This window comes from Moschus berezovskii, chromosome 7 (genome assembly GCF_049115385.1).
Source record: "Moschus berezovskii isolate FMDL1 chromosome 7, NW_MosBer_1.0, whole genome shotgun sequence".
Lineage (NCBI taxonomy): Eukaryota > Metazoa > Chordata > Mammalia > Artiodactyla > Moschidae > Moschus > Moschus berezovskii.
Genome location: NC_142466.1, coordinates 71,323,881 through 71,351,295, shown reverse-complemented (window position 1 = coordinate 71,351,295; position 27,415 = coordinate 71,323,881). Strand labels below are relative to the sequence as shown.

The following is a 27,415-nucleotide window of genomic DNA, read 5'->3' as shown; positions in this document are numbered from 1 at the left end:
TATATATAAACACACACATATACACACACACTCAGGACTCTGATGCACAGTCAGGGCTGAGAACCATAGGGTATTAATTCTAACTCAGCAAAGATAGAACTTTCCAGAAATGGAAAGGTGTGTCAGCAGACACTGACTTAGCAGGAGGAAGAATGGGGCAGCAGGGACTCCTACCCTAAATGGGGAAGGAGGTGAGGAGGGGCTGGCTTTTTAAGTCCCTGACTGCTCAGGCAGTCCATGATTCAGTCTGAGGGTCATGGCTTGTATCTTAGAGGGTGGCAGGTTGGAAAGGGTAAGGACAGGGAAGTGAGATTCATTCCAAGAGAAAAGCCAGATTGAGAAGGGAGGGGAATGTCTGAGCCAAAGAGGGAAATTCCCCTGTCCTGGGGCGGGGAGCCAGGGAGGGTGAAAGGGGGCAGTCCCCAGTTTGGGGCTGACATGACTAACAGTGGCCTGGACCCAGACTAGAGACCAGGCTCTACCGCTTCCAGACTGAACACCCTCAGGCAAAGCTTTGCACTCCCGTGTACCTCAGTGCCTCCTCTGGGGAAGAAAAGGAAAACACCGCCCTGCGAAGGAGGTTATAGCCATGCCTGACCCACCGCCACCTCCATGGCGACCCATGCTCTTAAGCCCCACTTCATGTCCGTCCCTCAGGACCACCTTGGGTTATTAGTCTCTCTGCCCGAGTCAGCCTCACTACTAGCTGTGAACTGGCACACTGGGGGGCAGCATCAGACCAGAAAGCCTAGAGGACCATGGCTCTGTGCCCTGCTGCCTACGACCTGGACATGCCAGTGGATGGCCAAGGGATGACGGGCTCATGGGATTGCAACACTGCTCAGCACAGCTATCCTGAGTCACCACCCAGGCAGGTACCTTGGACCCTTCACTTTCTCCATCACAACTACCCCCAAGTTGGCTGTGGTCCCAGGGAGGGGACACCCCTGCCACACCACCCAGGCCAGCAGCACAGGGTCATGGCCAAATCCTTGATGGGGCATAATGGGACCTGTGCTCTAGCCTCAGGTCAGCCACACACTCTAGGCCGAGTCTCTTTCCTTCTTTGGACTTCACAGTTTGTTCGGTAGTACCAAGGGCAGTTTTCTGTACATCTCTGAACAGGACGAGGTGACCGTTAAGTCCCTCTCGCACTAACAGACTCTGGTTCTATTCTGCTCCACCCATACCTCTGTCACTGGAGGTCTATGATTTATAGCCTCCACCTTCTTTCCAGCTCCCTGCTTTCTTCCACCAGAGATGTGTCCATAGACTGAGCCAGAGCAGTCCAGGAGATGGCTGGGGCTTCCGTGTTCAGTGACTCAGACACTGCTGGCTGTTTTTATTAGAACAGGCTCCTTCGTGTCTCCACAGTCTGATTCAGTGCTTTCAAAACCACTTCCTTGTCTCGGCCACAGGGCACATTCCCAGGAGGGAGGAGGCCCACACCACTGGGAGGATGGCTGCCTTTCCCATGGGACCAGAAATGAGCTCCTGGGAGGGCTCTGCACCTCATAGGAGTGAGGGCCCCAACTTCCCTCTCATAGCCAGAGCCAGAACAAGTGCGACAACAGCCACTTCCCTTGTGCCAAGGACTGGACCGAGACCTTTCCCTTGCACAGCCTCATCGGACCTCGCAAGGACCCCACAAGACAGCACTCTAATTATCGTTTGGTGGAAGAGGGGCTGAGGCTCAGAGAGGCTGAGTAAGTCAAATAAGCTCACACAGCTGGGAGCGATGGAGCACAGAGTTCGCCTTTGGACAGCCCTCCCCTGGGCATAGCAGAGGGTGGCATCTGGGTACCGGCATTCGCCTACACTGAGGATTTTGCAAAATGCCCACTGGCCAGTATTTTCCTGACTTCCCCAGATGAGCTGTCGAATGAAGTCACAGGTGTGAGAACAGAGATTTCAGACCAAGACTCTGGGTCCTCTCGGACAATGCCTAACCCTCTAAAAGTTGACCAAGATAACACAGCACAGTATCCAGTACTCACTGGGGCTTGAGTGTAGGTGACCGCTTCCAAGATCTCAGCTACTCCATCTGCCTCCTGGAGCCCACTGGTCTCTCCAGACGCCTGTGTGGAAACAAATCATGTGGGCAGAGAGGGAGAAAAGTTTATAACCGGGGAGTCATAGAAACAGACTCCTATGGAGAAACAGGGCGCATGTAAAAGGAAAGATGTCGATGGAGGGGTACAGAGAAAGTGGGATGGAGGAGAAAGCATGCGGTTTAGCTATTCTTTTTGTCTCCTTCCACATTTTATTGCTCAAACAAACAAAAAATACAGTCAATGTAGTCTCTCCAACATGCCTACTTACATTTTGCCCAGGTGCCCTGCTATCTTGATCAAAAGGCACTCCCTGTTTGGTGACTGTTACCAGAATTTCTCACTGGGAACCATTACATTTGAAGAACATCCTCCCCTTGTTACCTAGTCTTCACAATTAGCCCCCTGATGGCAGCCAGGACACCGTGTGCCATGATTTTGTAACCTACTTGTGGACCCTTGGATTGTTTCTGCTTGTTCAATATTAATAGCACCATAGAGGTGAAGCAATATATACACACAAGTTTTCCCTTCTCTCAGCGTCATGGGAATGCCAGGCTGGAATCATGGACTCGAGGAGAGCAAATATTCTCCCAGGGCCAAGTTCTACCTCTGAGGGGCTGGCTTTCCAACTACACTGGCAGCATTTTTTACTGAATAAATGAAAGCAGTTTATGCTTAGCTTTGGGGCTGACAGATAGAGGATCTGAAGGTCTACGGATACGCCATGCTCTGCTGGCCTATGACTTTCCTTCTTTGTGCGGTGTCTTCTGCTGGGAATACCTTTTCTTCTTCATCTGGCTGACTCTTGCTCGTCACTGATCAGGTATCAACTCCTTCCTGACCTTCCTAGTCTTCCTCTTCCACCTTCCTGCCCCTGCCTGACTTGCAGAATTTGGGTCTGAGGACCAATCACACTCAGCTCTATCTCTGCTTTTGGGTGTGTCTGAGCATCTTGAGGATGCAGACGATCCCCAGTTCATCTCTTTATCTCCAGCATCTCCCCGGGTCTGTCACCTTGCAGCTACTCGGTCAGTCCTGGAGGGAGGGGGAAGAGGGAGGAAGAGGGAAAAGGACCCATCTTTTTTTCCCTGCTCACCACCCCCTTTAACTGAGGAACTGATTCATTTGCCAAGCATAAAAGCTAAATTTAGGTTTGTTTTTACAAGAATTTACATTCAGAATGTCTTGGAGTTTTAACTTTTATTTTAGAATCCTGACACCCTTTCTTGGCAGGAAGTCTGGAAACCAGGCCATTGACTGGCACAGCCATGGGAGAACCTAACACCTTAGAAGAAACACAACTCCCCCCCACCAACCCGCCACCATACACCAGAGACATGGCTGAAGTTCTCAAAAATAATAACGAAGCCAAAAAGCTCAAAATAGGACTTGATGCAGTGCTTGCCAAGATAAGGGATTTCAGAGACTCCATGACGTTTGGGGTGAAAAACTGCCTGGGTGCCAGGCCCTTCTCTGGCTACTGGGGCTTCAGGGCCCACTGTGGGGGTGATAGGGGGAAGAGGGAGTTACAGGGAGAAGTGGGAGGACTCACCGAGGATTCTTCAGCTTCACACATCTCCTCGGGAGTCCTGGGGTCAGGGTGGATGATGAGCTGCTGTATGGAACCCTAGAGGAAAGCAGAGGGGTCAGAGGCCACGTTTACAGCACAAGAGCCCCTGGGACACATGACTGTTTTTATACAGAGCAGAACCAGTGAAAGGACAGGAGTGAGAAATGCTGCCCAAGGCCATGGAAAGAAAACCATGCCATCTCCAGGCCTGCTCTCATTAAGGGGGACTCTCCCTGGGACAATGTAAAATGAGCCCCACTAACCAGAGAGGTCCTTGGAGAGCTCAGTATTCAAAGTGCAGAATAACAGCAGCCTCCTAACAGGTCCCCAGGTCCCTAACTTGTCAGCAATGAACCCCTAAAGTACACGCCTCCCCCACCAGAAAGTGTTTCTCCCCCATGGCTCAAAGCTTCCCAGCTGGGAGGACTTGTCCCCAGAGTAGCTGTCAGTCAGGCTCCCTGCTTCCCCTCTGCCTCCCCTCCCTACCCCCGACAGCCCATTCTGCATATGTGGTGGTGGTGTTAGTCGCTCAGTTGTGTCCAGCTCTTTGTGAACCCCATGGACTGTAGCCTGACAGGCTCCTCTGTCCATGGAATTCTCCAGGCAAGAATAGTGGAGTGGGTTGCCATTCCCTTCTCCAGGGGATCTTCCCGAGCCAGGGATTGAACTTGGGTCTCCTGCACTGTGGGCAGATTCTTTACCATCTGAGCCACCAGGGAAGCCCATCTCCAAGTGAGAGTTTCAAAACTGTTCATTGGATTCTACCTTCTTAAAATCCATATTCCATTGTATTACAGATAAACCCAAACTCCAGCCCAGTCCTGTCTTGAATCAATTGGGAAGGTATCAGTAAGAATCAAAGTGAAAGTGAAAGTTGCTCAGTCTTGTCTGACTCTTTGCGAACCCTATACAGTCCACGGAATTCTCCAGGCCAGAATGCTAGAGTGGGTAGCTGTTCCCTCCTCCAGGGGATCCTCCCCACCCAGTAAGAATAGTGCTGACTAAATGAATGACTATAGTAACTTGGGATTTGCTTCAAAATGGCTCGTTCATAAAAATCCATTTTGACAGTAGAATCAGTCTTCTGATATTTTTCAAGGCACATTGTCCCAAAGGAGAGAGAGTAACTACCTCACACTCTCATCTCAGCTCTTCCACCTTTGCAGAAATTATATGCAGCTGTCACCTTTTTCCAAAGATAAAATCACTGCAAAATATTACAAACCTTACCCTTTTTATAATGCCTAAAAACAAAGTTGCTTTCACACAGGCTAGCTCACACGATTCCACAACCCTATAGCCTAAGTTTTCTAATCCCCACTCACAGATAAGAAAACACAGAGAGGATCAGAGAATTCAGCTGCTGTTTAAAATCATCAGGCTACACTTTAAATAACTTAATAAAACTCAGGAATAGAATCTAAGGTCTGAGTTTCGAGCCTAGCTTTCGTCGCACTAGCACGCATGCCCCTTTGCGGACATAAGGATAAAATGATAAGAAGAACAGTCGCTTGTGTTTGCTGCAGTGTCCAGCAGCCTCCTCGTCTGCAAGACTTGAACTCACAGTGAATCTCTCCAGCCCCGTGGCTCCTGCATTGCCCACAAAGATTCCCGCACTGGGCTCGAAGGTCAAGGCCTGGGAGGACCTCGGAAAGGGGACACGGCCGTGCTCCTCACAGTCCACGAGGAGGGTCACTTCCTCGCCCTGGATGGCCACAGCAAAGTAGTTCCATTTGTGGGTCATCACGGGCACCAGGAAGGCGGCGGCCTCGCGGGACACCTGGGAGCTAGGCTCCGTGTAGTAGAGGATGACCCGCTGGCGGCCGTCCTCCACGCCCGAGAGCCGCAGGCCCAGGTAGATGACCTTCTGGAAGGCGTCCGTGATGGCAAAGAGCACACCGCCTTGGGAGCTGCTGGGCTTCACTCTCACACTGATGGCGAAGTCCCTGAAGAAGGTGGACGGGATGAGGGTCCTGGCTGGGCGGCCGACGTTGGCACCAGGCTCAAAGCTGTAGGCTGGGAAGCCACCATAGCCGGTGACAAAGGACACAGATGATGGCAGCGGGACACCAATGAGCTCCGTGAGGTCCAGGTGGCCCTGGGAAGCAAATTCTGCAGGGAGGGAGAGAAGAGGCCATGCTTCACACATACATTCTGCTCTGCTTGGAAATAAGGAGGAAATACACTCAGGAAATGAAATGGGATCCTTCAAGAGCCCCACTGCAGCGTCTTAATTATTGGTTGTCAAACATTTTCCATAATAAGAAATACATTTACATGGCCACCCAATATGCACGTTTAGACAAATATATATCTGTAACCCTGAAACAGATGTTTCATAAAACATTATTTACTTTTAATACTCACCAGGCACTATGATGTTTTCCTTTCCATTTAACAATTCTTTTTCTCTTTTATTTTATTAAAAGCATGCTGGAAACAACCTACTAAGTTGATTTTATTACCCATGAACAAGTCATGATCAGCAGTTTGGAAAACATATAAGAATATTTCTAGAATATTTCTACAATGTTCCCCCACATCAACATAGGGATTTCCCCCCATTTCTCTCTGTAAAAGTGGGCAGGTTTGTTTTGTTGTGTTTTGAATGAGGTCTACTGTTCAAGTGCCTCAGGATGTGGGGGAAAAGCAGAGACAAAAGGAAAACCTTAGGACAACTGAAATTTGCATCATTGTCATGCATTGTCAACTCCCTTTGTCACTTGTCGTCATTATGACAGCATCACCCACATTCCCTGATCTCTCATTTTTAGCAGGCTCTAAGCTCTTCACGTATATTAGTTCATTTACCCCTCACCAACGCTGAGGATAGGCACTATTATCCCATTCTATTCCAGAGAGAACGTGCGTGTGTGTTCATTTGCTCAGTTGTGCCCCACTGCAACATGGACTGTAGCCCACTAGGCTCCTCTGTCCATGGGATTCGCCAGGCAAGAACACTGGAGTGGGTTGCCATTTCCTACTCCAGGGCATCTTCTGAATCCACGGATTGAAACTGCATCGCCTGTACTGGTAGGTGGATTCTTTACCACTAGCGCCACCTGGGAAGCCCCAGAGAGAACTTAGAGAAGGTAAAAAAATTTGCCCAAAGTAAGCCCATCCGAAGTCCAAAGCCAGAGCATCTGACTAAAGAGGCTGTGCTCTTAACCACCACCCCTTGCTGGGAGAAATATAGGGCTCCATTGTGGTAGCCTGGAGAGGACTTAGGCTCACGAGCCTTGAGCCACCCAACCACTATTCCCTGGGAGAAGGCTGCAGGGTGGATTGCAGTGACCTGCACCCACATGCACCTAAAGTGATGAGATAAGAATGCAGGTCCCAGGGAGAGGTGGACAGGAACCCTGAAGATGGACAATAGATACAAACTGGATTTTGAAAACGTAATGTTTGAAAAAAGGAATGTAAGATAGTCATTTTATTTAATCTGTTTAGATTGATTACTTGTTGAGATGATAATTTGGGGAAACTCTGGGCTATATAAAATATATTATTAACATTTTTAAGACAAGAATGACATGAGGAATAGGCATGGGCCCAGCACCCCACTTAAGAAAGGAAATGTCAACTTAGCCAAAGCTCTCAGGAACTCTCTAATCCTTTCCCCCTGCCCATGCCCCAGAGGCAGCCACTCTAGGGGTCTGCTGTTTATCATCCCCAGGCATGCCTTTGTGTGTTTACTACATGGGTATATGTCTCTAACAGAACACAGCACTGCAGTGTCTGTCTCCTAACCTCATACAAGTGTTGGCAGGCTGCATGTATTCTGGAATCTTTTTATCCCACTCAACATTGTATTTTTGTGATTTATTCCTGGTGAGTGTGGCTCCAAGTCTCATGTTTTCACAGCAGTATTCTATGTATAAATAAGTCACTGTGGATTACTTCATCTTTCTGCTGATGGAAAGTGAGGTTTCCCATCACTCTTACAACCACTGCTGCTACGGACTTTCTTATTCACATCTCCTTGTGCTTACCTGTGCAAGTGAGTCCACCACTTAGGCGTGGAATTATTCAATGATATGGACATTTGCACCTGTAACTTCACTGAGTACGGCTAAATTGCTCTCTGAAGCAACTGTGCCATTTAAAAAAACCTGATATATAAGCAACAAATAACATTGTACAAGTTTAAGGTGAACAAAGTGTTGATCTGATACTCTTGTATATTGCAATACGATTACCACTCTAGCATTAGTTAACGCCCACATCACATGCCATAATTATCATTTCTTTTTTGATGCAATTATCATCTTAATTTTCATTAAGATGCAACTGTGCTATTTTACACGCCCACCAGAAGCATGTTCCTGGCAACATTTATCTCTGGGAGGTACAGAGATAAGATTTGGGGAGCAGTCCATGGGGCTTTTCAACAACGATGATGTTATTTCTTAAACTAGGTGATATTCGAAAGTATTCCTTGTAGTATTCTTTGTTAAAAACTGTCATGGTAAACATTTCACAACACTAAAGAAAATGATTACTAAATCTTCAGCAAAAGGGCGAGTCTGATCATGTTGAGGCCTTGATGAGAAGGCTTCTCTGGTCATCTGTACTCTCAGGGTCCCCAGCGGCCCTCGGCATCTGGCTGGAGAGGCCTCTGTGGTCTAGACCCAGCAGCACTCTGACTCCCCAGCACGGCCGATGAGGTCCCTCCAGCCCCCCAGGCCATCTCAGGTCCTCCCCCCTCAATGTCAAATGCTCTTCCCTCCGCCACCCCATCCCACTGGCTATTTTTACCAGAATATTCTTCACCCCCCTCAAAATCCCTACTTCCTCCCCCTTCAAAACACACTAGGGTCCCCTACTTTCACCCCCTGTACACTGCAGGTCACTGCTGGGTCACTTGTCTCTCTCCCCATTGGACCACACCATTCATCTCTATGTTCCCGCATCCAGCTCAGTGCTGAGGAATGAATGAATGAAAAAAAATGAACAAATAAATGAAATTCAACCTCTTCAGTCTACAGAAAGAAGGAAAAACTGAGGTTAAAAGAGGGAAGGGGTTTGGCAATTATAAACAGACCTGATTCTCAATCCAATGCTTTTTCTGTCCACTTTGCAATTTGCATTAAAACAGAAAGTAAAGTATAGCAAGCCCAAGGAGGCAAAAATAAGAAGATTCATAAATTTGGTTAAATTTAATGACACACAAATTTTCAAAGTTCTCCATAGCAAAAATAAATTCCCACAGGGTCAAATAAAATCCCAACCTGGACAAAAATATTTGCTGCACATATCACAGACAACAAACAAATTACCTTTACACACAAAACAAATGAATAAGCAGGAGGTCAATAATCCAAAGATACTGGGAAAGATTGAAGGAGGGAGAAGGGGATGACAGAGGATGAGACCGTTGGACGGCATCACTGCCTCAGTGGACGTGAGTTTGGCAAGCTCCAGGAGACGGTGAAGGACAGGGAAACCAGGTGTGCTGCAGTCCATGGGGTCGCAAAGAGTAGGACATGACTGAGAGACTGAACAACAGCAAAATAACCCAAAAGAAAAAACTGGGCAAAGAATAGGAAACGCTTTCCACAGTAAAAGAAAAAAAAAAAAAACCAGCTATTAAACCTATGAAGAGATACTTAGCCTCATTCAGAACAAGAAAGATACAAGATAAGATTATGAAGAGACAGCATTTTCCCTATCAGACTGGCAAAGATCAAAATGTTGGATAACATTTTGTTTAGCAAGGGTTTGAGGGAACAGGCCATTGCATGCACTGCTGGTAGAAGTATAAAGTGGATAACATCTGTGGGAGGAGCACTTTCACTATATTTATCAAAACTAAAAGTGCATATGTACTTAGACGCAGTGGTTATACCTCCATGAATTTTTAAAAGAGATAAAGTTGTATATGTGACATATAAAGAACTTATAAGAATATCCATTGTAGCACTGTTTAAAATGTATCTGAACAAATCTAAACCATTCCATCTTGGAATTCTCAGGGAATGGTTAAAGAAATACTAACTTTTGTTATAGTCACACAATGCAATCCAATGCAGCCTCTATTTATTTTAAAAAAATATTTATTTATTTGGCTCCCTCAGGTCTTAGTTGATCATGCTTAGTTGTGCTGTGACATGTGGGATCTTGGTTCCCTAATGAGGGGCTAAACCCACAATCCCTGCACTGCAAGGCAGATTCTTAACCACTGGACCACCAGGGAAGTCCGCTTGTGAAGCCTTTAAAAAGGTATGATTCCTTAGGTATTAATATGAAACAAGAAGAGCCGACTCATTGGAAAAGACCCTGATGCTTGGAAAGATTGAGGGCAGGAGGAGAAGGGGGTGACAGAAGATGGCATCATCGACTCAGTGGACATGAATCTGAGCAAACTCCGGGAAACAGCGAAGGACAGGGAAGCCTGGCAAGCTGTAGTCCACGGAGTCACAAACAGTCGGACACAACTGAGCAACTGAACAACAACAAGATGTATTAACTAGAAACAAATAGAAAAACAAGGTGCAGAATAGAATCGCTATCCATTGAAGTACATATATGAATACATATAAATACATAAAATATATATTAGAATATCTCTAGAAAGATACACAAGAAGCTGAGGCCAGAGACTGTTTCCAGAGAAGGAAGCTAGTGGCTGAGTGACAACAGAAGACTTTCTTCTCACTGGATACTCTTTTGTACTTTTTGAATTTTACCTCAAGTACATGATGTGAAAAATAGACATTTACATATTTTTAAAGATATTAACTCTTGCCTTGGGCACCGGAGGGCCGAGAGGAGCTGATCCACATTCAAAGCAGGAGGGGCGGCCTTGAGGAGATACCCCTCGTCCAAGGTAAGGTACAGCGGCTGCGCCTTGCTGGAGCAGCTGGGAAGAGATACTCCACGACCAAGTGGAATATAAGAATCCAGTGTTCTGCGAGGAAGGAACAAGATGGCGGAGGGATAAGATGGCAAGACCACTTTCTCCCCCACAAATTCATCAAAAGAATATTTGAATGCGGAGTAAAGTCCACAAAACAACTTCTGAATACTGGCAGAGGACATCAGGCTCCCAGAAAAGCAGCCCATTGTCTTCTAAAGGAGAGAGAAGAAATCCAGCTCCACCCACCAGAACACTGACACATGCTTCCCTAACCAGGGAACCCGGACAAGTCACCAATCCAACCCCACACACAGCGAAGAAACTACGTAATAAAGAGAACTCCACAAACTGCAAGAAGAGGGAAAGGCCACCCCAAGCAAAGCAATATAAGCAAGATGAAGAGGCAGAGAAATACCCAGCAAGTAAAGGAACAAGATAATTGCCCACCAACACAAACAAAAGAAGAAGATATAGGGAATTTACCTGATAAAGAATTTCAAATTTTGATGGTGAAAATGATTCAAAATCTTGAAAGCAAAATGGAGTTACAGATAAATAACCTGGAGAAAAGGATTGAGAAGATGGAAGAAAGATTTAATAAGGACTTAGAAGAAATAAAAAAGAGTCAATATACAATGAATAATGCAATAGATGAGATCAGAAACACTCTGGAGGGAACAAACAGTAGAATAAGAGAGGCAGAAGACAGGATAAGCGAGCTAGAAGATAGAATTGTAGAAATAAATGAAACAGAGAGGAAAAAAGAAAAACAAATTAAAAGAAATGAGGACAATATTAGAGACCTCTGGGACAATGTTAAACGCTCCAACATTCGAATCATAGGAGTCCCAGAAGAAGAAGACAAAAAGAAAGACCATGAGAGAATACTTGAGGAGATAATAGTTGAAAACTTCCCTAAAATGGGGAAAGAAATAATCACCCAAGTCCAAGAAACCCAGAGAGTCCCCAACAGGATAAAACCAAGGCGAAATACTCCAAGACACATATTAATCAAATTAACAAAGATCAAACACAAAGAACAAATATTAAAAGCAGCAAGGGAAAAGCAGCAAATAACACATAAGGGGATTCCCATAAGGATAACAGCTGATCTTTCAACAGAAACTCTTCAGGCCAGAAGGGAGTGGCAAGACATACTTAAAGTGATGAAAGAAAATATCCTACAGCCCAGATTACTATACCCAGCAAGGATCTCATTCAAATATGAAGGAGAAATCAAAAGCTTTACAGACAAGCAAAAGCTGAGGGAATTCAGCATCACCAAACCAGCTCTCCAACAAATGCTAAAGGATCTTCTATAGACAGGATACACAGAAAGAGTGTATAAACTTGAACCCAAAGCAATAAAGAAAATGGCTACGGGATCGTACTTATCAATAATTACCTTAAACGTAAATGGGTTGAAATTTTCAAAAAGGCTAGGAAACAATTCTCATAGCCATCAATAGTTCAGTGTTGAGTTCATGAATAGTTTTTAAAGTTTGGGACAAACTGTAGTATTTGCTATTTGAAGTACTATTTGTAATTGGCATATTACGATGTAACACTGGTCTTCATTTCCATCTTAAAACGCCTAAAAATGCCTAACAGGTTTTTAGATTTGTGAATTTTAGTTGAAATGTATTTTACGATGTTACTAAACCTGCACAAATATTGAAATATTTCAGAGAACTTATTCACTGTACATTTAATTTATTTTATTTATAAAAGTTATGAACTGTAGAAAGTTTTACTTGTTGGGTCAAATGCTTGTTGCTTCAAATGCTTGTTGCATTTGAAGTGCTAGTTACAAGAAAATCAAATACCTTCAATGTATAAATGCTATTAAGTTTTTAAAGGACTCTGGAGTATAAGTAAGTTTGTTTAAAGAAATTTAGTCTGTTCAACTTGAAAAAAATAAATAAAAATAAAAGTAAAAAAAGAAAGATATTAACTCTTTACATCCTCTTTTAGAAAGTACAAAATCTTCTCTTCATGTTTTTCCTCACTCAAAGATAGCCCATTTCTGTATAGAAAGGGGAAAACAGTGAAAAGAAAAGAAATAGAAATAAAAGCAAAGACCCCACTGAGATTTCTTTTCTCCCCTCCACAGTTTAAAGATAAAAACCAAATAAAAGCATGAGTACCCTGCTGATAGCTTTCTGTCTTCTGCATCTGATCTGGTGAAAGCTTTTCCTCCAGCTCGTCTCTCTCTCCTACTGAGGAGAGGAAGCCCCTTTCCAGTGGGATGCTCCAGGTTTGCAGGATGTATGGTTCCACAGTGGGTATATGACTCAGGCCTTGTATCCAGAGGCTTGTTTCTAAGTGGTGTCCCAAGGGCTCAAAGAACAGGTAGGGGTTCAGGGACTCCGGGACAGGGGTTGAGAGGTTCCCATCCAGAAGCCTGCTTAAAGCAGCCCAGTGCTGCCATGTAAAGCAGTAAAGCCCAGGCTTCCACATGGCCATTTTGGGAATTCTTAGTTCCAGGAAGATTCTGCTTCAGGAAAAAAAAAAACAAAACACCTATCTAGCCAACCTCCTTATTTTATAGACAGGGAAATAACGGTTAAGGAGAGAGTTTCATGACCAGGACACACATCCAGGAAGTAACAGGTGGAGCAGTGAAGCAGGAAAGGGCTGAGGGGAGATGTGATTCTGCCTTGGGGTGACCTGGAGTGGCAGGTGACCCGCAACTGGTGCCCCTCCACGACCCCTGGGCTGCCCTAGCCACGCTAGGCACAGGCCACTGGTGGGCCAGGTCAAGAGTGGACGGAAGAGGCAGCCTGTAGAGAACAGCCTTGGCGCTGGACAGAGCTGGGTTCAGATCCAGCCTGTGCCAGTTACCAAGTGGGCAGCTTTTGGGCGGATAACTTACTGGTGATGTAGGAATGTTCCACCCATCTCACACATTGGGACCAAATGAAATAATGGAGGAAAAGTACAAGGGCTCAACAAACAGTAGAAACTGGTCTTCTGCTTGATCCAAAGGTATAAACTTAGTAAAAATCAAAGTCTGCAAAGAGATACTTTCCTAATCCTACCTGCCGCCTGCTGCCCAGACCTCAGCTATGAGGGAGAACCAGCGTGCAAGCAGCAGGCAGTAGGTCTTGCTTCCACTGGGTCAGCTACAGGGGGAGCTAAGCCACAACCTAAAGGAAGCCCAAGTCAGTCCCTGCTGTGCGCTCAGCAACCACCCCCTCCCTCCACACACACTGTCCCACGGCATGCTGTGGTATGGCAGGGAATGACCCTTGGCCTGGACCGACCCATGCTCAGGGCTGCGCCTGGGCCTACTGGCTCACTTCCCCTTGGCCTCTGGCAGGAGGGCCACCTGCTCAGGCAGCCACCAGGGAGAGGAGAGAAGCCAAGAAGCCAAGACAAACAGGCCCAGCAGCTAGGTCCATAGGCTTGTCCTGGGATGGCTCTGTGCTGGGTGGGAGGCGGGGGGGTGGAGATCACAGCTGGTGGGAGGATGTTCCACCATCCTTGAGGGGCAAGACTGGAGGGGGTGGTGCTAATAGGGGACTGATCATAGAACTCTGTAGCCTCAGGAAGCTTGGGGCCCTTTGTGGGAGGATGCCACACTTCTCCATAGATAACTGCCTATCCTGTAGGACATCTGACATCAGTCTTAATCTCACTTCATTAATGCATAGGGATAGCTTCATTTCTGGGCTTCCCAGGTGGCACTAGTGGTAAAGAGCTCACCTGCCAATGCAGGAGATGTGGGTTCAATCCCTGGGTTGGGAAGGTCCCCTAGAGGAGGGCATGGCAACCCACTCCAGTATTCTTGCCTGGAGAATCCCATGGAAAGAGGAGCCTGGTGGGCAGTGGTCCACAGGGTTGCTAAGAGTCAGATACGACTGAAGCAACTTGGCACGCACACACACAGCTTCATTTCAATGGGGGTTTTTCAACCCACTTTTCCATTCGTGAATTTGGTAACATTTGTGAAGTCCCCACATCATGCCTTGCGTGCAGCTGGGGATGTGGAACTGAAACCAGAATGCAGGCTCTCAAGCAGTTCCTGATCTAGATGTCTCTGTTAGCAGTCAGCTACTCACAAACTCCAGAGCCTTCAATGGCTCCCCAGCACCCTCAGAGTCAAGTCAAAATGCCACTCCAGACACCTTCTGATTCATCTCTTCATTCTCTCCCTTTTCCTGTTCTTGTCTTTGCCCACTCTGTTCTTTCTATTGGTAACACCTTCCCCGTCTTCTCACAGCTGAATCTTTCTAAGCGCACTCAGCTGCACCCCAAGACCCCGCAGCTTCACTCCTACACTATACACAGAGCCACAGGCATGACTCCCCCATTCAAATACCCACATGAGAGCTTGGCAGACAGCAGGCACTCCGTGCTGTGGCCTGAGGAAAGGGGACAGACAGATGCAACTGGGCCTCACTCTCCTCAAGTCTTTGGTTTGGGCACCGGAGTACAACTTTGCAGCAGCCCCTCCCAAGGGCACAGGGAAGAGGAATCAGACGGCTTTAGAGGTGGACTGGGCAGAGGAAAATCTGAACAGTCACCACATGGTGCAACTTTCCTCCCAGGGGGCCAAAGCCAGTTTCCATGGAAACTGGGACAGAATTCTAGTGATGAAGAAACAAAACAGGGCAGGGTTCAGGTTTTCTTTCCACAGAGATGACAGTGACCAGCGGCCAGAGGAGGTGAAGAACTGGAACCCTTCCCTCTCCTCCTCTCCAGGATAGCTAACACCTCTCTTCCCCAAGCAGGCCTCAGTTTCTCCTTCTGGGAAATGGGCTGGTTCAGCCCTCCCACCTGTGGGGTCCTGAAGCAGTGCCTGGGGTTAGCCTGGGCTATGGAGCTTTGCCTCCTTAGGGAACTGAATCTGGCTTTGCAAAGCTCCATCTTCATCTCACAGATGAGTATCTGGGACCTGAGCCCAAGGCTCATGCTTGTCAGCCCCAAGGGACTGAAGAGCATTCCTCTGGCTCTAGGTCAAAGAGGGCTGCAGAGAAGCCAGACAGGGAGGCTGAGGACACTTCAGGAACGCGCGCGGCAGCGGCCCCTGGTGGCCATACAAAGAACTGCACCCATGAAACGCAAGAAAAGCTTCCTGGGCTGCAGCTGAGAAGGACACTGCCTGAGCCTGGGGAAACTGGGAGAATGTGGCCCCAGCAATAGACTCACAGTCAGGTAGAGAGCAGGCATGAGGTCAGTTGGAAACTGTGGACAAGCCAGGACTAGAACCCAGGTGCCTTCCTCCCATCCTCTGCCCCTTTCCTACCCTGGCTGTCTGGGAAGGCAAAGGGTATTTCCCTCCCTACATCCCACTTCCACCTGTAGCTGTGAAGACTACAGAACACTTCAGTCAGCTTAAACAGCAACTCACTGACTCCTCCTGCTCCCACTGGGGCAGGGACAGGGGTCCAGATGACCCCAGGTTACTGGAGCCAGCAGGCCTAGTATGTATAGGTAAAGTGCGCGTGACTGTCCTGGGGGCCCCAGCAGGGCATCTCTCTCCTAGATTTCCCTGCACTCAGAGGGGAGATCCCAAATATCTCCCATGCTGCCTGCTGCAAGTTCACCAAGCCACAGACTTGATGCAGAAAATGTGCAGTTCATCATCTGGAGAAAGAGCTTCCTCCGCCACATTCCCTTCCCACAACGAAAGTCCATCTGGTTACTGCTTGCATATGTCCACTGTCCAGGAGCTCATCTCCCACTCCAGGGCAACCCTGGCCACTGCTGGGCAAATCGAAGTCAGTAAGCTGAGGCATGTCCCCCTGTAGCTTCCAGTAAGCTGAGGCATGTCCCCCTGTAGCCCCCACCCACCTGGCTGGGCCTAACTCTGCCCTCTGGACCACACATGAGTCAGCCTGGACTTTCACACCATGGCCTCTCAGACATTATACAGGGTGGGACCCTGGCCTGCAAGGCAGACTCTGCTACCAGCCCAATGTGGCGGTCTCCTTTCTCTCTGAGTCTCAGGTTCCTCATCTGTGAAATGAGAGGCTTGCATCAGATGGCTTCCAAAGGCCCTTGCCAGGTCTGAATGTCTCCAACTTTGCATCCTCATCTCCCATCTGTTTTCCAGTTTCTCTAACCACTCTTAACTGCCGGTTCCTTCAGCCCACAGCTTTCAGGCCTGGAAGAAATGACTCCAAAAAGGACCAGCACAAATCCAGCCCTCCCCCTCCACAGATGTCCTTGCCTTTGGGCAGCGCAACCTGGCCAGAGGCGATGAGCACTGTGCCCAGGAAAATGTCATGGCTCTGCCTGGGAGGAAACATCACCCCACCCAGCCTGGAGTCCCTGAGGCGCCCAGCTCTACCTGACTCCCTTCCCAAGGAAAATTAGTGCAACAGAATTCCTGCTGCAGGGGCTCTATCTGCACCCAGCAAAGATTCAAGAGGTTCTTAGAAAAACCTACCACCCAATGCATTTCTTAGAAAAAAGAACTGTTTCCCTGCCAGGGAAAAAAAATCCTGGATCAACTTAGAAGGGAGACCTGGGCTTGCCAACAATCAAAGACCTCATTTTTCTGAATTACAGAAGAGCATTTTTCTACATGTAAACTTAGAACGCCTCTTTCCCTTTTCCGGTTTTCATATATAGCGCAAGAATTTTCCTGCTCAATGAAGTTACTGTACGAGCTTTCCTTTCTCTCTCTCTCGCTCTGTCTCTTTCTTTCAGGCCTCTGACCTCAACTGAGAAAAGGATGGTTTTGAAGGAGCCTGGAGGTGGTCAGCGACCTAGCAGGGTTTGGGCTCTGCAGCCTGGCTCCCCTGCCTGGCAGCTGGAAGGAGCTGGATCCAGCTGGGAGCCCCAGCAGCATCCCCTGTGGTTTCTGAAGCATCCTCTCATCTGTTCCCTCTGCCAGAAGGGAGACAAGATGGGGATCATTCTCCCATTTGGCAAAGGAAGGAATCAAGCCCCAAAGAGGGGAAGTAACTCGCCTGAAGCCACAGTGCAGGAGCCAACCTATTATAGCCCAGTGCCTCCTGGCTCCCCCCACGGCTTTCCATCTGCGTCCCCACAGTCCCTGACCATCCCTCCACCTCAACACACTCCTCTCTGCATTCTGGTGGTTAGCTCCCTTCCTTCCCTGATATGCATAGACATGGGCTCCTGGGCATGGAACATGCAGACCCATCTCTCGGTCCCCAGTACCAGCACAGTCTGGCAAGGGTGACCCATAAAGGGATGAAAAGAAACAATAAGATCTGTGGCCAAGATTTACTGTGGGTGTGCTGTGCGACAGGCACTATTCAAAGAGCTTTTCATCATTTCTTCACCCTTGATTCTTTGTGAAGTAGGTAATATTATTAACCTCATTTTACAAGACAGAAAACCGAGGCTTGGAAAAGTCAATTACTGCCCCCAAGGTCATGAAGATAATGAGTAACTGGAGTCAGGATTCAAATCTGACTATGTAGTATGACGTGGTGTGAAGGTCCCAGTCCTAACCACTCATCAGAGTCACCCAAGGAGCTTCTGGAAAGACAGGGGTCTGCTCTTCCTGCCCGGCCCTATCAAATCAGAGTCTTCCAGAGTCTGGCCTGGGTGAGTCTAATGCCCTCGCCTGGCTGGTAGACATAGGTAAGGGTTAACCACCTGGGCTTTGGGAGCAGAACAACCTGGGTGTGAGCCCGAGGTCCACCACTAACTGGGGTGGGCAAGCCGATTGGGCAAGCTCAAGTCTGAGCTGTAGACTAATCTGTAGAGCAAGGCAACAAGAGAAGAGACTGGAGAGAATGGACAGCATTCTATTGTCCTGGAGAGAATCGACAACCCGACAAGGGCCGTGCTCAGCACAGGGCTCAGCACATCAGGAGCACTCAGGACCCAGCGAATAGACGGACTCTGAGCCAGGTACCCTTGTGGTCTCTGCAGCTCCCCTCACAGTCATCCCGCAACTGTTAGCCATTACAGAATAAATAACAGAATTGGACAAGCAGGCCCAGAGACCAGGGAACTGACGAGTTGAGCCTGGAGAGTGGTATGACTCTCATCCTGTGGCCAGGGCCTGCACCACCTGCTACACACACACACACACACACACACACATACACACACACACCGTGACACACACACACACACACTGTGACACACACACACACACACCGTGACACACACACATACACACACACACACCGTGAGCTAAGCGGAATTGACTCCAGTGTAAGAGCCACACTTGGGCCCCAGGAAGCAGGCAGTGTGTCTTGCTATCCTGCTGCAGTGAGGGCCTTCAGACCCCTTCCTCATGGCCTTCCCTGAACCTGGGTTCAAAGCCACTGCAGGGACCACATGTACCATGTGGTACAGTAAAGGCTGGCAGGTGTGGGCAGACACGAGGTCCGTGGGCATCTGGGAAGAGTCTTGCAGTAACTTCTCTCAGTTTATGGCCCGTCCTTTTCCATTGGGGGAACAAAGCCTCTTTGAGTGTGATGGAGGCCTGGGCTCCTGAGGATGACATCAGCTGTGGTGAGTCATCACCCCAGGCAGCAGCTCTGGAGGACTCGGCCCCCGGATCTGCAAGGAAAACTCACTGGCCTGGAGGAGAAGGGGCCTGCCTGGGGCACATGAGAGGGACCAGAGAGGAATAGGTGGCGACCTGCTGGGAGCAGGCAATTTCAGGAGCTCCTGACAATGCCTGGCTCGGCACTGCAAGGGGACATAGAACCAAAGCTGGCAGGGTGGCGGGGTCAGGACAGATGTGTGGACCAGATGGTTCCTAACTGTTCCCCGGGGGCAGGGGAGGCAGGAGTGCAGGGCAGGATGTGCAGAAGGCCACCAGCAGGAGAGGGGAGGCTAAGGAGGAGGCCTGCCCCCCAGGCCCCTAACACATGCGGACAGTCATACATGCATCCCACACACTCATGCAGATTCACACTCAAAAACCACACTCATACACACACTCTCACCTATTCACAACAGTCCCATGAACACACTCACCCCACTACAGTTACCCAGACACACACATTCACACTGACACATACCTTCACCTGCATTCATCCCATGCTCAAGCACCCTGACGCCTTCACACACTCACACACATATCCACCTGCAAATTGTTCATGGAGACTCTCACACATGCTCACTCACCTATCCTGATCCACACACTCACACCAAAGCAACTCAGATCTGATTTGCTTAAAATGCTTTTGTTTAGTCGCTATGTCCAACTCTTTGCAACCCCATGGACTATAGACCACCAGGTCCCTCTGTCCATGGAATTTTCCAGGCAAGAATAATGGAGTGGGTTGTCATTTCCTACTCCAGGGGATCTTCCCAGGGATAAAACCCACATCTCCTGCGGCTCCTACAATGCAGGCAGATTCTTTACCACGCCCCCAGGGATTGCGTGGCAGGGAAGTTCTTGCTTAATTTATTGGGTTCCAATTATGGTCTCATTTGGAAAGAACTTTGCAGCTAAAAACTAACCCCCCAATACAGAGATACCCAATAGAAACCTTTCCACATTATAGATGTTGAAGTGAGGGCACTGTAGGGGCAGGTATTCACCAGGGGACCCACAGCAAGTTTGCAGCCCACTCCTTCTCCAGTTGCCTTTGTAAAGGGCTGGAGATCTTTGACTGCTCTTCCTACACACAGGGTTTCTGTTTCTCTGATGTGGGCACATTTTCCAGATTCTCCCCCTTGTCAGTAAAACTTTCTTTTTAGAATATTAGATGTGGACCATGTCTTCATACAGCATTGAACCCAATTAACTAAAGCTCTTGGAATGAGTGCTAGAAACGGTTGAGCAAGAAGTATGCGCTGCAGGTGATACGGGCACCTGGTAGAGCCTGGCACAGGTAGGACCCCAATAAATGTTAATCTCATGACTGTATGAGGGACGAATAATGACGGACCATGTGTACTGAGCCCTTACTGTGTCCTGGGTGCCATGTACTTTAGCTGCAGAGCAGTGGTTCTCAACCCTGGCTGCACAGAATCACTGGGGAGATTTTTTGAAAATGCTGATGCCAGAGGCCCACCCCCAGAGATGTTGATTCAGTTGGTCCAGGCAGGGCCTGGGAACCAGCACCCCAACTGGTGCTGATTCACAGTTCCCCTTACCTAGCTCTCTACAACAACTCGACTCTCACTGCTCTCAGTCAACAGATGAGGTAACAGAGGCACACAGAAGCTCCATAACTTGCCCAAGGGCACACAGTTATCAGGTCCCAGAACTCGCGATTCCAAACTCCCATCTGCCTGAGGCGAGGAGTTGAGTCTCCCTCTGCTGCCCAGGAATGTCACTTCAAGCCAAGGGGGGCCCACTCCAGGGAGCACACCCCGACTGTCCCAGCCCTCAGTGACCTTGGGTCCATCTGCCTCTCCATTCCCATTGCCCTGCTGCCCTGCCCCACCGCTCTGAGCATCAGCACGCAGCACCAGAGAGAGACAGTCTCTCACGAGCTTCAGCTTCTGAGCAGATCTAGGGAGGGACCTGGAGAGCCACTTCTAATCTTGGCTGCTCTAACTTATCTTTCAAACTGGAAAAGGACCTCCAAGCAGTCCAGTCAGCCGGCTCTGGCTTCAAGTCCCAGCTCATCATTTAAAAGCTGTGCATCTTTGGACATGGCACTTCATCTCTCTGAGCCTTGGAGTCTACACCCATAACACAGGAGTAATGCCATCTGCTTCAGCAGAGAGTTTTGAGAAATAGACATAAAATACTAAGCAGAGGGCCTAGCAAAGGATACGTTCTGCACAGCACAGTGGGCGTTGCTACTGCAGTCATCGTCAATGATATTAGCCTTCTTCTCTCCCTGTTGAACTATAGTCTATAATTGCCAGGAAAGGTAGGTTTGTGCGATTTTCTCTCTGGGTCTCAGTTTTCTCACTTGCAATATGGGGGGATATGATTTCCTTCAGCTTAGTTGCAGTGAGGGTCAAATGTGGGTCTGCATGAGAAAATGCTTTGTTAATTTTAGCCTGCTCAGGTATGAGGAACAACTAAAATGGGCAGAGGACTCTAAACTGGTGTCTGGGGGAGGAGACTGCTATTTTTCTCAGATTCGTGAAATCTGAACATGCTGAAATGCTGTAATGTGGCCAATGCAACTTCAAAAACAGAATCTCCTGCCCCAGCCTGGAGATGGCGTGAATAAAATGGGGCTGACCAAGGGGAGCTGCAACTTAGAAATCGGTATAGCATTCCCACTCAATCCCCTGCTGGCCCCAAGGCAGGCTAACTGCAGCAGCTGGAAGAAACAGTAACTAAACAATAATAATAATTGCCCGTGTTCACTGCAGAGGACCTAAATGATGGCCTCTAAAATGCCAGCTACCTGGAACCTGTGAATGTGGCTTTATTTGGAATAAAGGTCTTTTGAAGATATAATTAAGGATCCCGAGAAGAAGAGATGATCCTGGATTACCCAAGTGGACCTTAAATCCAATAACCCATGTCCTTATAAGACAAAGGAGAGATCTGACAGAAGACAGAGGCAGAGACTGGAGTGATACAGTGATGCAGTCAAGGATTGTGGACAGCCCTCACGGCTGGAAGAGGCAAAGAAAGATTCTCCTCCAGAGCCTCCACAGGCAGTGCAGCCCTACTGATACCTTGATTTTGGACTTCTTGCCTCTAGAATGTTACCAGTTTGTGGTAGTTTGTTACAGCGGACAAGGAACCTAAAGCATTCATTGACTACTTACTGTGTGCCAAGTATCCTAAAGGAAATCGGTCCTGGATATTCACTGGAAGGACTGATGCTGAAGCTGAAACTCCAATACTTTGGCCACCTGATTCAAAGAACTGACTCATTAGAAAAGACCCTGATGCTGGGAAAGATTGAAGGCAGGAGGAGAAGGGGACGACAGAGGATGAGATGGTTGGATGGCATAACTTACTCAATGGATATGAGTTTGAGCAAGCTCTGGGAGTTGGTAATGGACAGGGAAGCCTGGCATGCTGCAGTCCATGGGGTCGCAAAGAGTCGGACACGACTGAGCGACTGAACTGTATGCCCAATCTTATTCTGAGTGCAGCGCCTGGACTGAGTCAGTGAGGAAGGTGTTACTACCGGATATTCTTCATGAAGAGACCGAGATGCAGAGGGAGGAAGTCACACAGCTAGTAAGTGACAGAGATAAGACGAGGACCCACCTTGGGTCCATGTGCCATATCCCACCTGCTTAACCACAACGACGAGTCTCAAAATGCGGTTCCCGGACCAGCAGCATCAGCCTCACCTGGGAACTTACTAGAGATTCAAATGCTCTGGCTCTTCTCCAGACCTACTGAATCAGACCTTGTGCAGGGAAGAGGGCAGCAGCGCCCTGTGTTTTACCCAGCCCCCCAGGTAATGATACAATACACACTCAAGTTTGAGACCCACTGCCCTACACTGTGCTGCTGAGCAGAAGCTGGAGGCCTGTGACCTGCACAGAGGCCAGCAGTGGGGGAATCATGGAGCAGGAGACACGAGCAGGCAGCCAGCAGCAGAGAAGTCCACTGTAGGGGCGGAGACCCAGGCACGGGGCTAGGCAGGGCCCCAGCTGAGACGGGGCTTCCCTCGGATCACAGCACAGCCACAGTGAATGGGCTGCTTCCCAGACAGGCTGATGGGAGGCTGAGTCCCCTGAGTGACTAGATCCCACTAACTAACAGGGAGAGGCAGCCAAGTGAACCCAGCTGGGGGAAGGAGGCTGGTGGTCTGAGGATGCAGAGAGGCTTGGGAGGTCAGCCCAGGGGAACTGGGCATGTCAGCAAGGGTTCTGAAGCCAAGAGGAAACTTGTGACTCCAAGGGGGCTGCTCCCCTAGAGAAAGCCTGTCCCAAGCAAGAGCCCACGCCTTCCAGGAGGGGTAGCAACAACTATTTCCCTTGCCCCCGCATTGTCCCCTTGCCCTGCCCAGGGCTTAAGGGGCCTGAAGACTCCAGGGAACTCCTCTCCAGCCACACGGGAAGGCGGGCCTGGGGCTGACTTTTCCTAAATGCCTACAAATGAATCACCCAATCTTGCCAAGAAACCCTCCCTTGGTAAATTTCCCAGGAAGGTCCAATTCCTCAATACTCTGTTATTATCTGTTTATTTGCCTATGTTTCCCACCAGTCTGTGGGCCCTTGGGCGAGCAGGCATCATCTGTTTCATGTTTGTATCTCCCAACTTCACCCCCACCCTTCAAGCACAGGGCTTGCCTGAGTTAGGCAAGAATTGAGCATCGATGGAGGAATGAATGAATGAATAACGCGCATGTGAGTGAATAACGGAGCTTGACGGATTCTGGACCAGAGTGACCATATATCTGTCTTGCCATATCACATTTATTTTCATCAACAGATAAAATCAATAGTCTTTGTCGTCAATTACAAAGAACTCTAATGAACACCAGCTGTTGTCGCAGTCATCCGACCAGCACCATTTAGTTCAATATGCACTTAATAGTCTAGCTCTCAGCTGATCCCACTGTTGAAACATAATGTAATCTTAATAGCCACACAGAGGCCTGATGTTAACTTTCCTGAGTGTTGCGATTTTCCATCCTTTTGGCTGACCCTTAAGCAGGAGGGCACAGAATGACCAGTCTTCTGAAAAATGCCTGCCTTGGCTCTCACCCACCGACTGAGCTGGGAGTGCCGCTCTAAAACACACTGGCCTCTTAGACTTCAGACTGAATTCCAGCTGCCTCCACCTCCTCCCTCTCTGAAACAAGCGTCTGGGTAGGGACTGTGAACCACATATGCTTCCCCTTCTCGTTATATACCGTAAGGTTCTTGAGGTTTGGCTGGAGACCTCAGGGAGGCTGCTCCTTGCCACCTGGGGGCTAGGGCATGAGCTGGGGCCACTGGGCAAGATGGGATGGGACAGGCCAGCTCTCGTGGTCCTGGAAGAAAGGTAAGACTCCCGCTCCTCGCTGCCATGTCCTACTCTCCCCCCACCGCAGCCTCTTGATATAAGGTACTAAGGTGGGAGGGGCATCACTGGGATGGGAGGAGCTTGCAAGAGTAATTCTGGAGCTTTCTAAGTCTCTAAGTGAGGCATGTCCTTAGGTATTTGAGTTGTTTTCCCATGGTAGATACCACATGGTCCATAAAATCTACAGAGTTGCTAACCACATGCAATTTAGTCAGAATTTACATTGTGCCGCCCTGAGAGAAGGCAGCCACAAAGGGAGGATGGATCTTGGAAGGGAAGGCAGGAGCAGACCTCCCTGTCTTTCCCTCTATCCTGGTCCCAGTCGAGGGTTCCAGTACCCAGTGGCCACCCACTCTGGACTCGGGCCTGGCTGGACTTTGAGAGATCACGAAAACTCAGACTCTGGTTCCGAATAGCTCTCAGCCTAGAAAAGGGGGCAAGACATCAACACACAGAGCCCTGATACAGGTGGCTGAACTGGAGGACTCTGCATAGGTGAACACAGTGGAACAAGCAGAGCACAGGCAAACCCATGGAGTTAGGAAACTGAGGGGTTCGTGAGTGGTCCTGGAGGATGGGGGCAATAGGACGCTCAGGTAACCTCCACCATTAGAGCAGCAAGGAGAGAATTACAAAGCCAGATTCAGAAGTGTAAAGCCAATATCAGGTTATTCACTCTCAGGACAATTTGATAAGGTGGGGACTATTACTCTCCCATTTTGCAGATGAGCAGATCAAGGCTGAAGGAGATCAAGACCACAGAGCTGGAATGGGGCGGTTGCAGCCCACGTGTGGGTCATCTGAGGTCCTTCCCAGCTCTTTCTACTCTTAATCACTTTTTCACTTGGGAGATTGGAAACAGATTAGGGAGGGCCTTGAATGTCAAGCTGAGGAGACTAAAATTTATGCTGCAGGCTATGGGGTGCCTTGCAAGGTTTCTGAGGAAGGCTGCCGCTGCCCATTTTAGGAGGCATCGCCACTTCACCTCGAGCTGCTGCCCCCGGCAGTCGGGCCCCTTCCTTTCCCTTGCCAAGGAGAGGGTGGATTGGGTGATTTGGAATGCGGAGTGAAGGCGGTCTTTTGGCAACAGCAGGAGACATACTTTCCTGCAGCCTCTCAACACTTGGCATGCTATGCCCTGGGCAAAATCAAGCTGCCCTGGGAATGGCCCAGGGCGTCCACAGATGAGCTTGTGTGAATTTAGCCAGAGCAGGGAGGAAGCCAGCAGAATGAGCTCATGGCATCAGCAGGCACTGTGCAATCTTGCCTACACTGACTAGGCTGATAGAGGCCTGGAGAGTTGGGGTGACTTCCAGAGCTGGGAAGGACTTCAGTCCAGTGTCCCCTAGATGAGAAGACTGAGGCCCAGACTGACAATGTGACTTGCCCAGCATATCATGTTCCCACCATCCAGGCTACTCTCACCCATTTCCCTAAGAAGGTGAGGCATGGGGAAGTGCATGGTACACAGTAGGTGCCCAATATGGGAATGGATGCATAGTGGTGGTGGGGGTGGTTTGTGGTCCACACATATAATGACCTGATGCCACTGAGTAGGGGGAAATGAATGACATAAGAACCTAGTCCTACAGCTGTTATCAAGCACACCGCTGCTTTATACAGGTTCTTCTGCTCCACTGTGCCGAGAAGTGCTCTCTGCATGCTGCTGGAACCCTGTTTGGCTCTGAAATGGGACTGGAGTTTAAGGGAACAGCCAGAACAGATGGTGACCCTGAAGTCATATTTTGAAACAGGCTGACTCTTGTTCAATCTAGATGAAAGTACAGCTTGATGGCCTCCAAATGTTAGCTGGAAGAAGAGCCTGTGCACTTCTGGAGTAACGGGAGAGGGAATGAGCCCTTCCAAGCTGGGTACCCAGGAGATGCCCCTAACTGGAGACCCGAAACTGAGGGTGACCTTGAGCAGAGGACCCCAGGAGTTTGAGCCTTGAGCCTTGCCCAGCAGATGCAGGGAAAGACATGAAATTCCATTCCAGAGAGAACTCATCACTTACTAGCTGGTGACCTTGGGCCAGTTCGTTTACTCCTCTGAGCTTTAGTTTCATTATCTGGACATAGAGATGACACTGCCAGTTCTCAGGGTGATGGTACAGGGTAATGTCAGATGCGGAACTCACGAGCCTACATACTTATTCCTGAAAAGGTAAGTGTAAATTGAGAGAGGGAAGCTTGCCTTGGTCATCTGTTTGTTCATTCATCACAAATATTCTCAAGCACCAACCACCACATGCCTGGCACTGCTACTGTGGAAGATTTACGAGTGAACAGGACAGACGTGTCCCCTGCCCTCACAGCATGTATGCTCTAGCACTGAGCTCCTAGCTGGGCTTTGGAAGAACCACTTGAGGGCTTTAGAAGACTGATACCCAGCTCCACCCCAGTCAGGATCTCTGGGGGTGAGGCTCAGGCTTCACTATGTCTTAAGAGCTCCCCAGCGATGCTGTTATATGTACAGGGTGAGGTTCATGGTTTCAGGGAGCGCCCTCACCCACCAAGGCTGTGCCATCTCGGGCTCTACGCCGAGTGCCTCGCACAGCCCGGGAGGCAGGACCTTCACTACCCCCTGTCCAGATGAGGGAACCAGCCTTCCTTCTGAGCCATCTTCCCAAGTCACTCCGCTGATACATGGAAGAACTGGGATGTGAAATCCATCTAATGTTTCCAAGGGCTTCCCTGGTGGCTCAGGTGGTAAAGTATCTGCCCGCAATGCAGGAGACCCAGGTTCAATTCCTAGGTTAGGAAGATCCCCCACAGAAGGGAATGGCAACACACTCCCGTATTCTTGCCTGGAGAATTCCCTGGACAGAGGAGCCTGGTGGGCTACAGTCCGTGGGGTCGCAAAGAGTAGGACATGACTGAGGGACTAAGCACGTGCACATGATGTTTCCAAGGCTTAGCTGTAACCATAGGCTGCCAGGCACAGAAGAGACCCTTAGCATGTGCGAAGTCCTGTCCCCATCTTTCCTTCCACATCCCTGAGGAGGATGGGACAACGTGTCTATGGTGAAACAGCAGCAAAACCTGGGACTTTGAGGGTGGTGAGATGCCAGCCACCAGGACATCAGAAGA

General features: G+C 48.9%; 1 protein-coding gene across 1 annotated transcript in view; it reads right to left on the bottom strand.

Annotated features, from left to right (window-relative positions):
* Positions 1-27,415, bottom strand: part of COL15A1 (collagen type XV alpha 1 chain) — a 105,474-nt gene that overhangs the window by 63,778 nt on the left and 14,281 nt on the right. The window contains exons 3-5 of the mRNA XM_055427133.2: positions 5,189-5,736; positions 3,607-3,681; positions 1,998-2,078 (exon numbers count right to left, since the gene is read on the bottom strand). Of these exons, the coding sequence (XP_055283108.2) occupies positions 1,998-2,078; positions 3,607-3,681; positions 5,189-5,736 (704 nt within the window). The remainder of the gene's footprint in view (positions 1-1,997; positions 2,079-3,606; positions 3,682-5,188; positions 5,737-27,415) is intronic.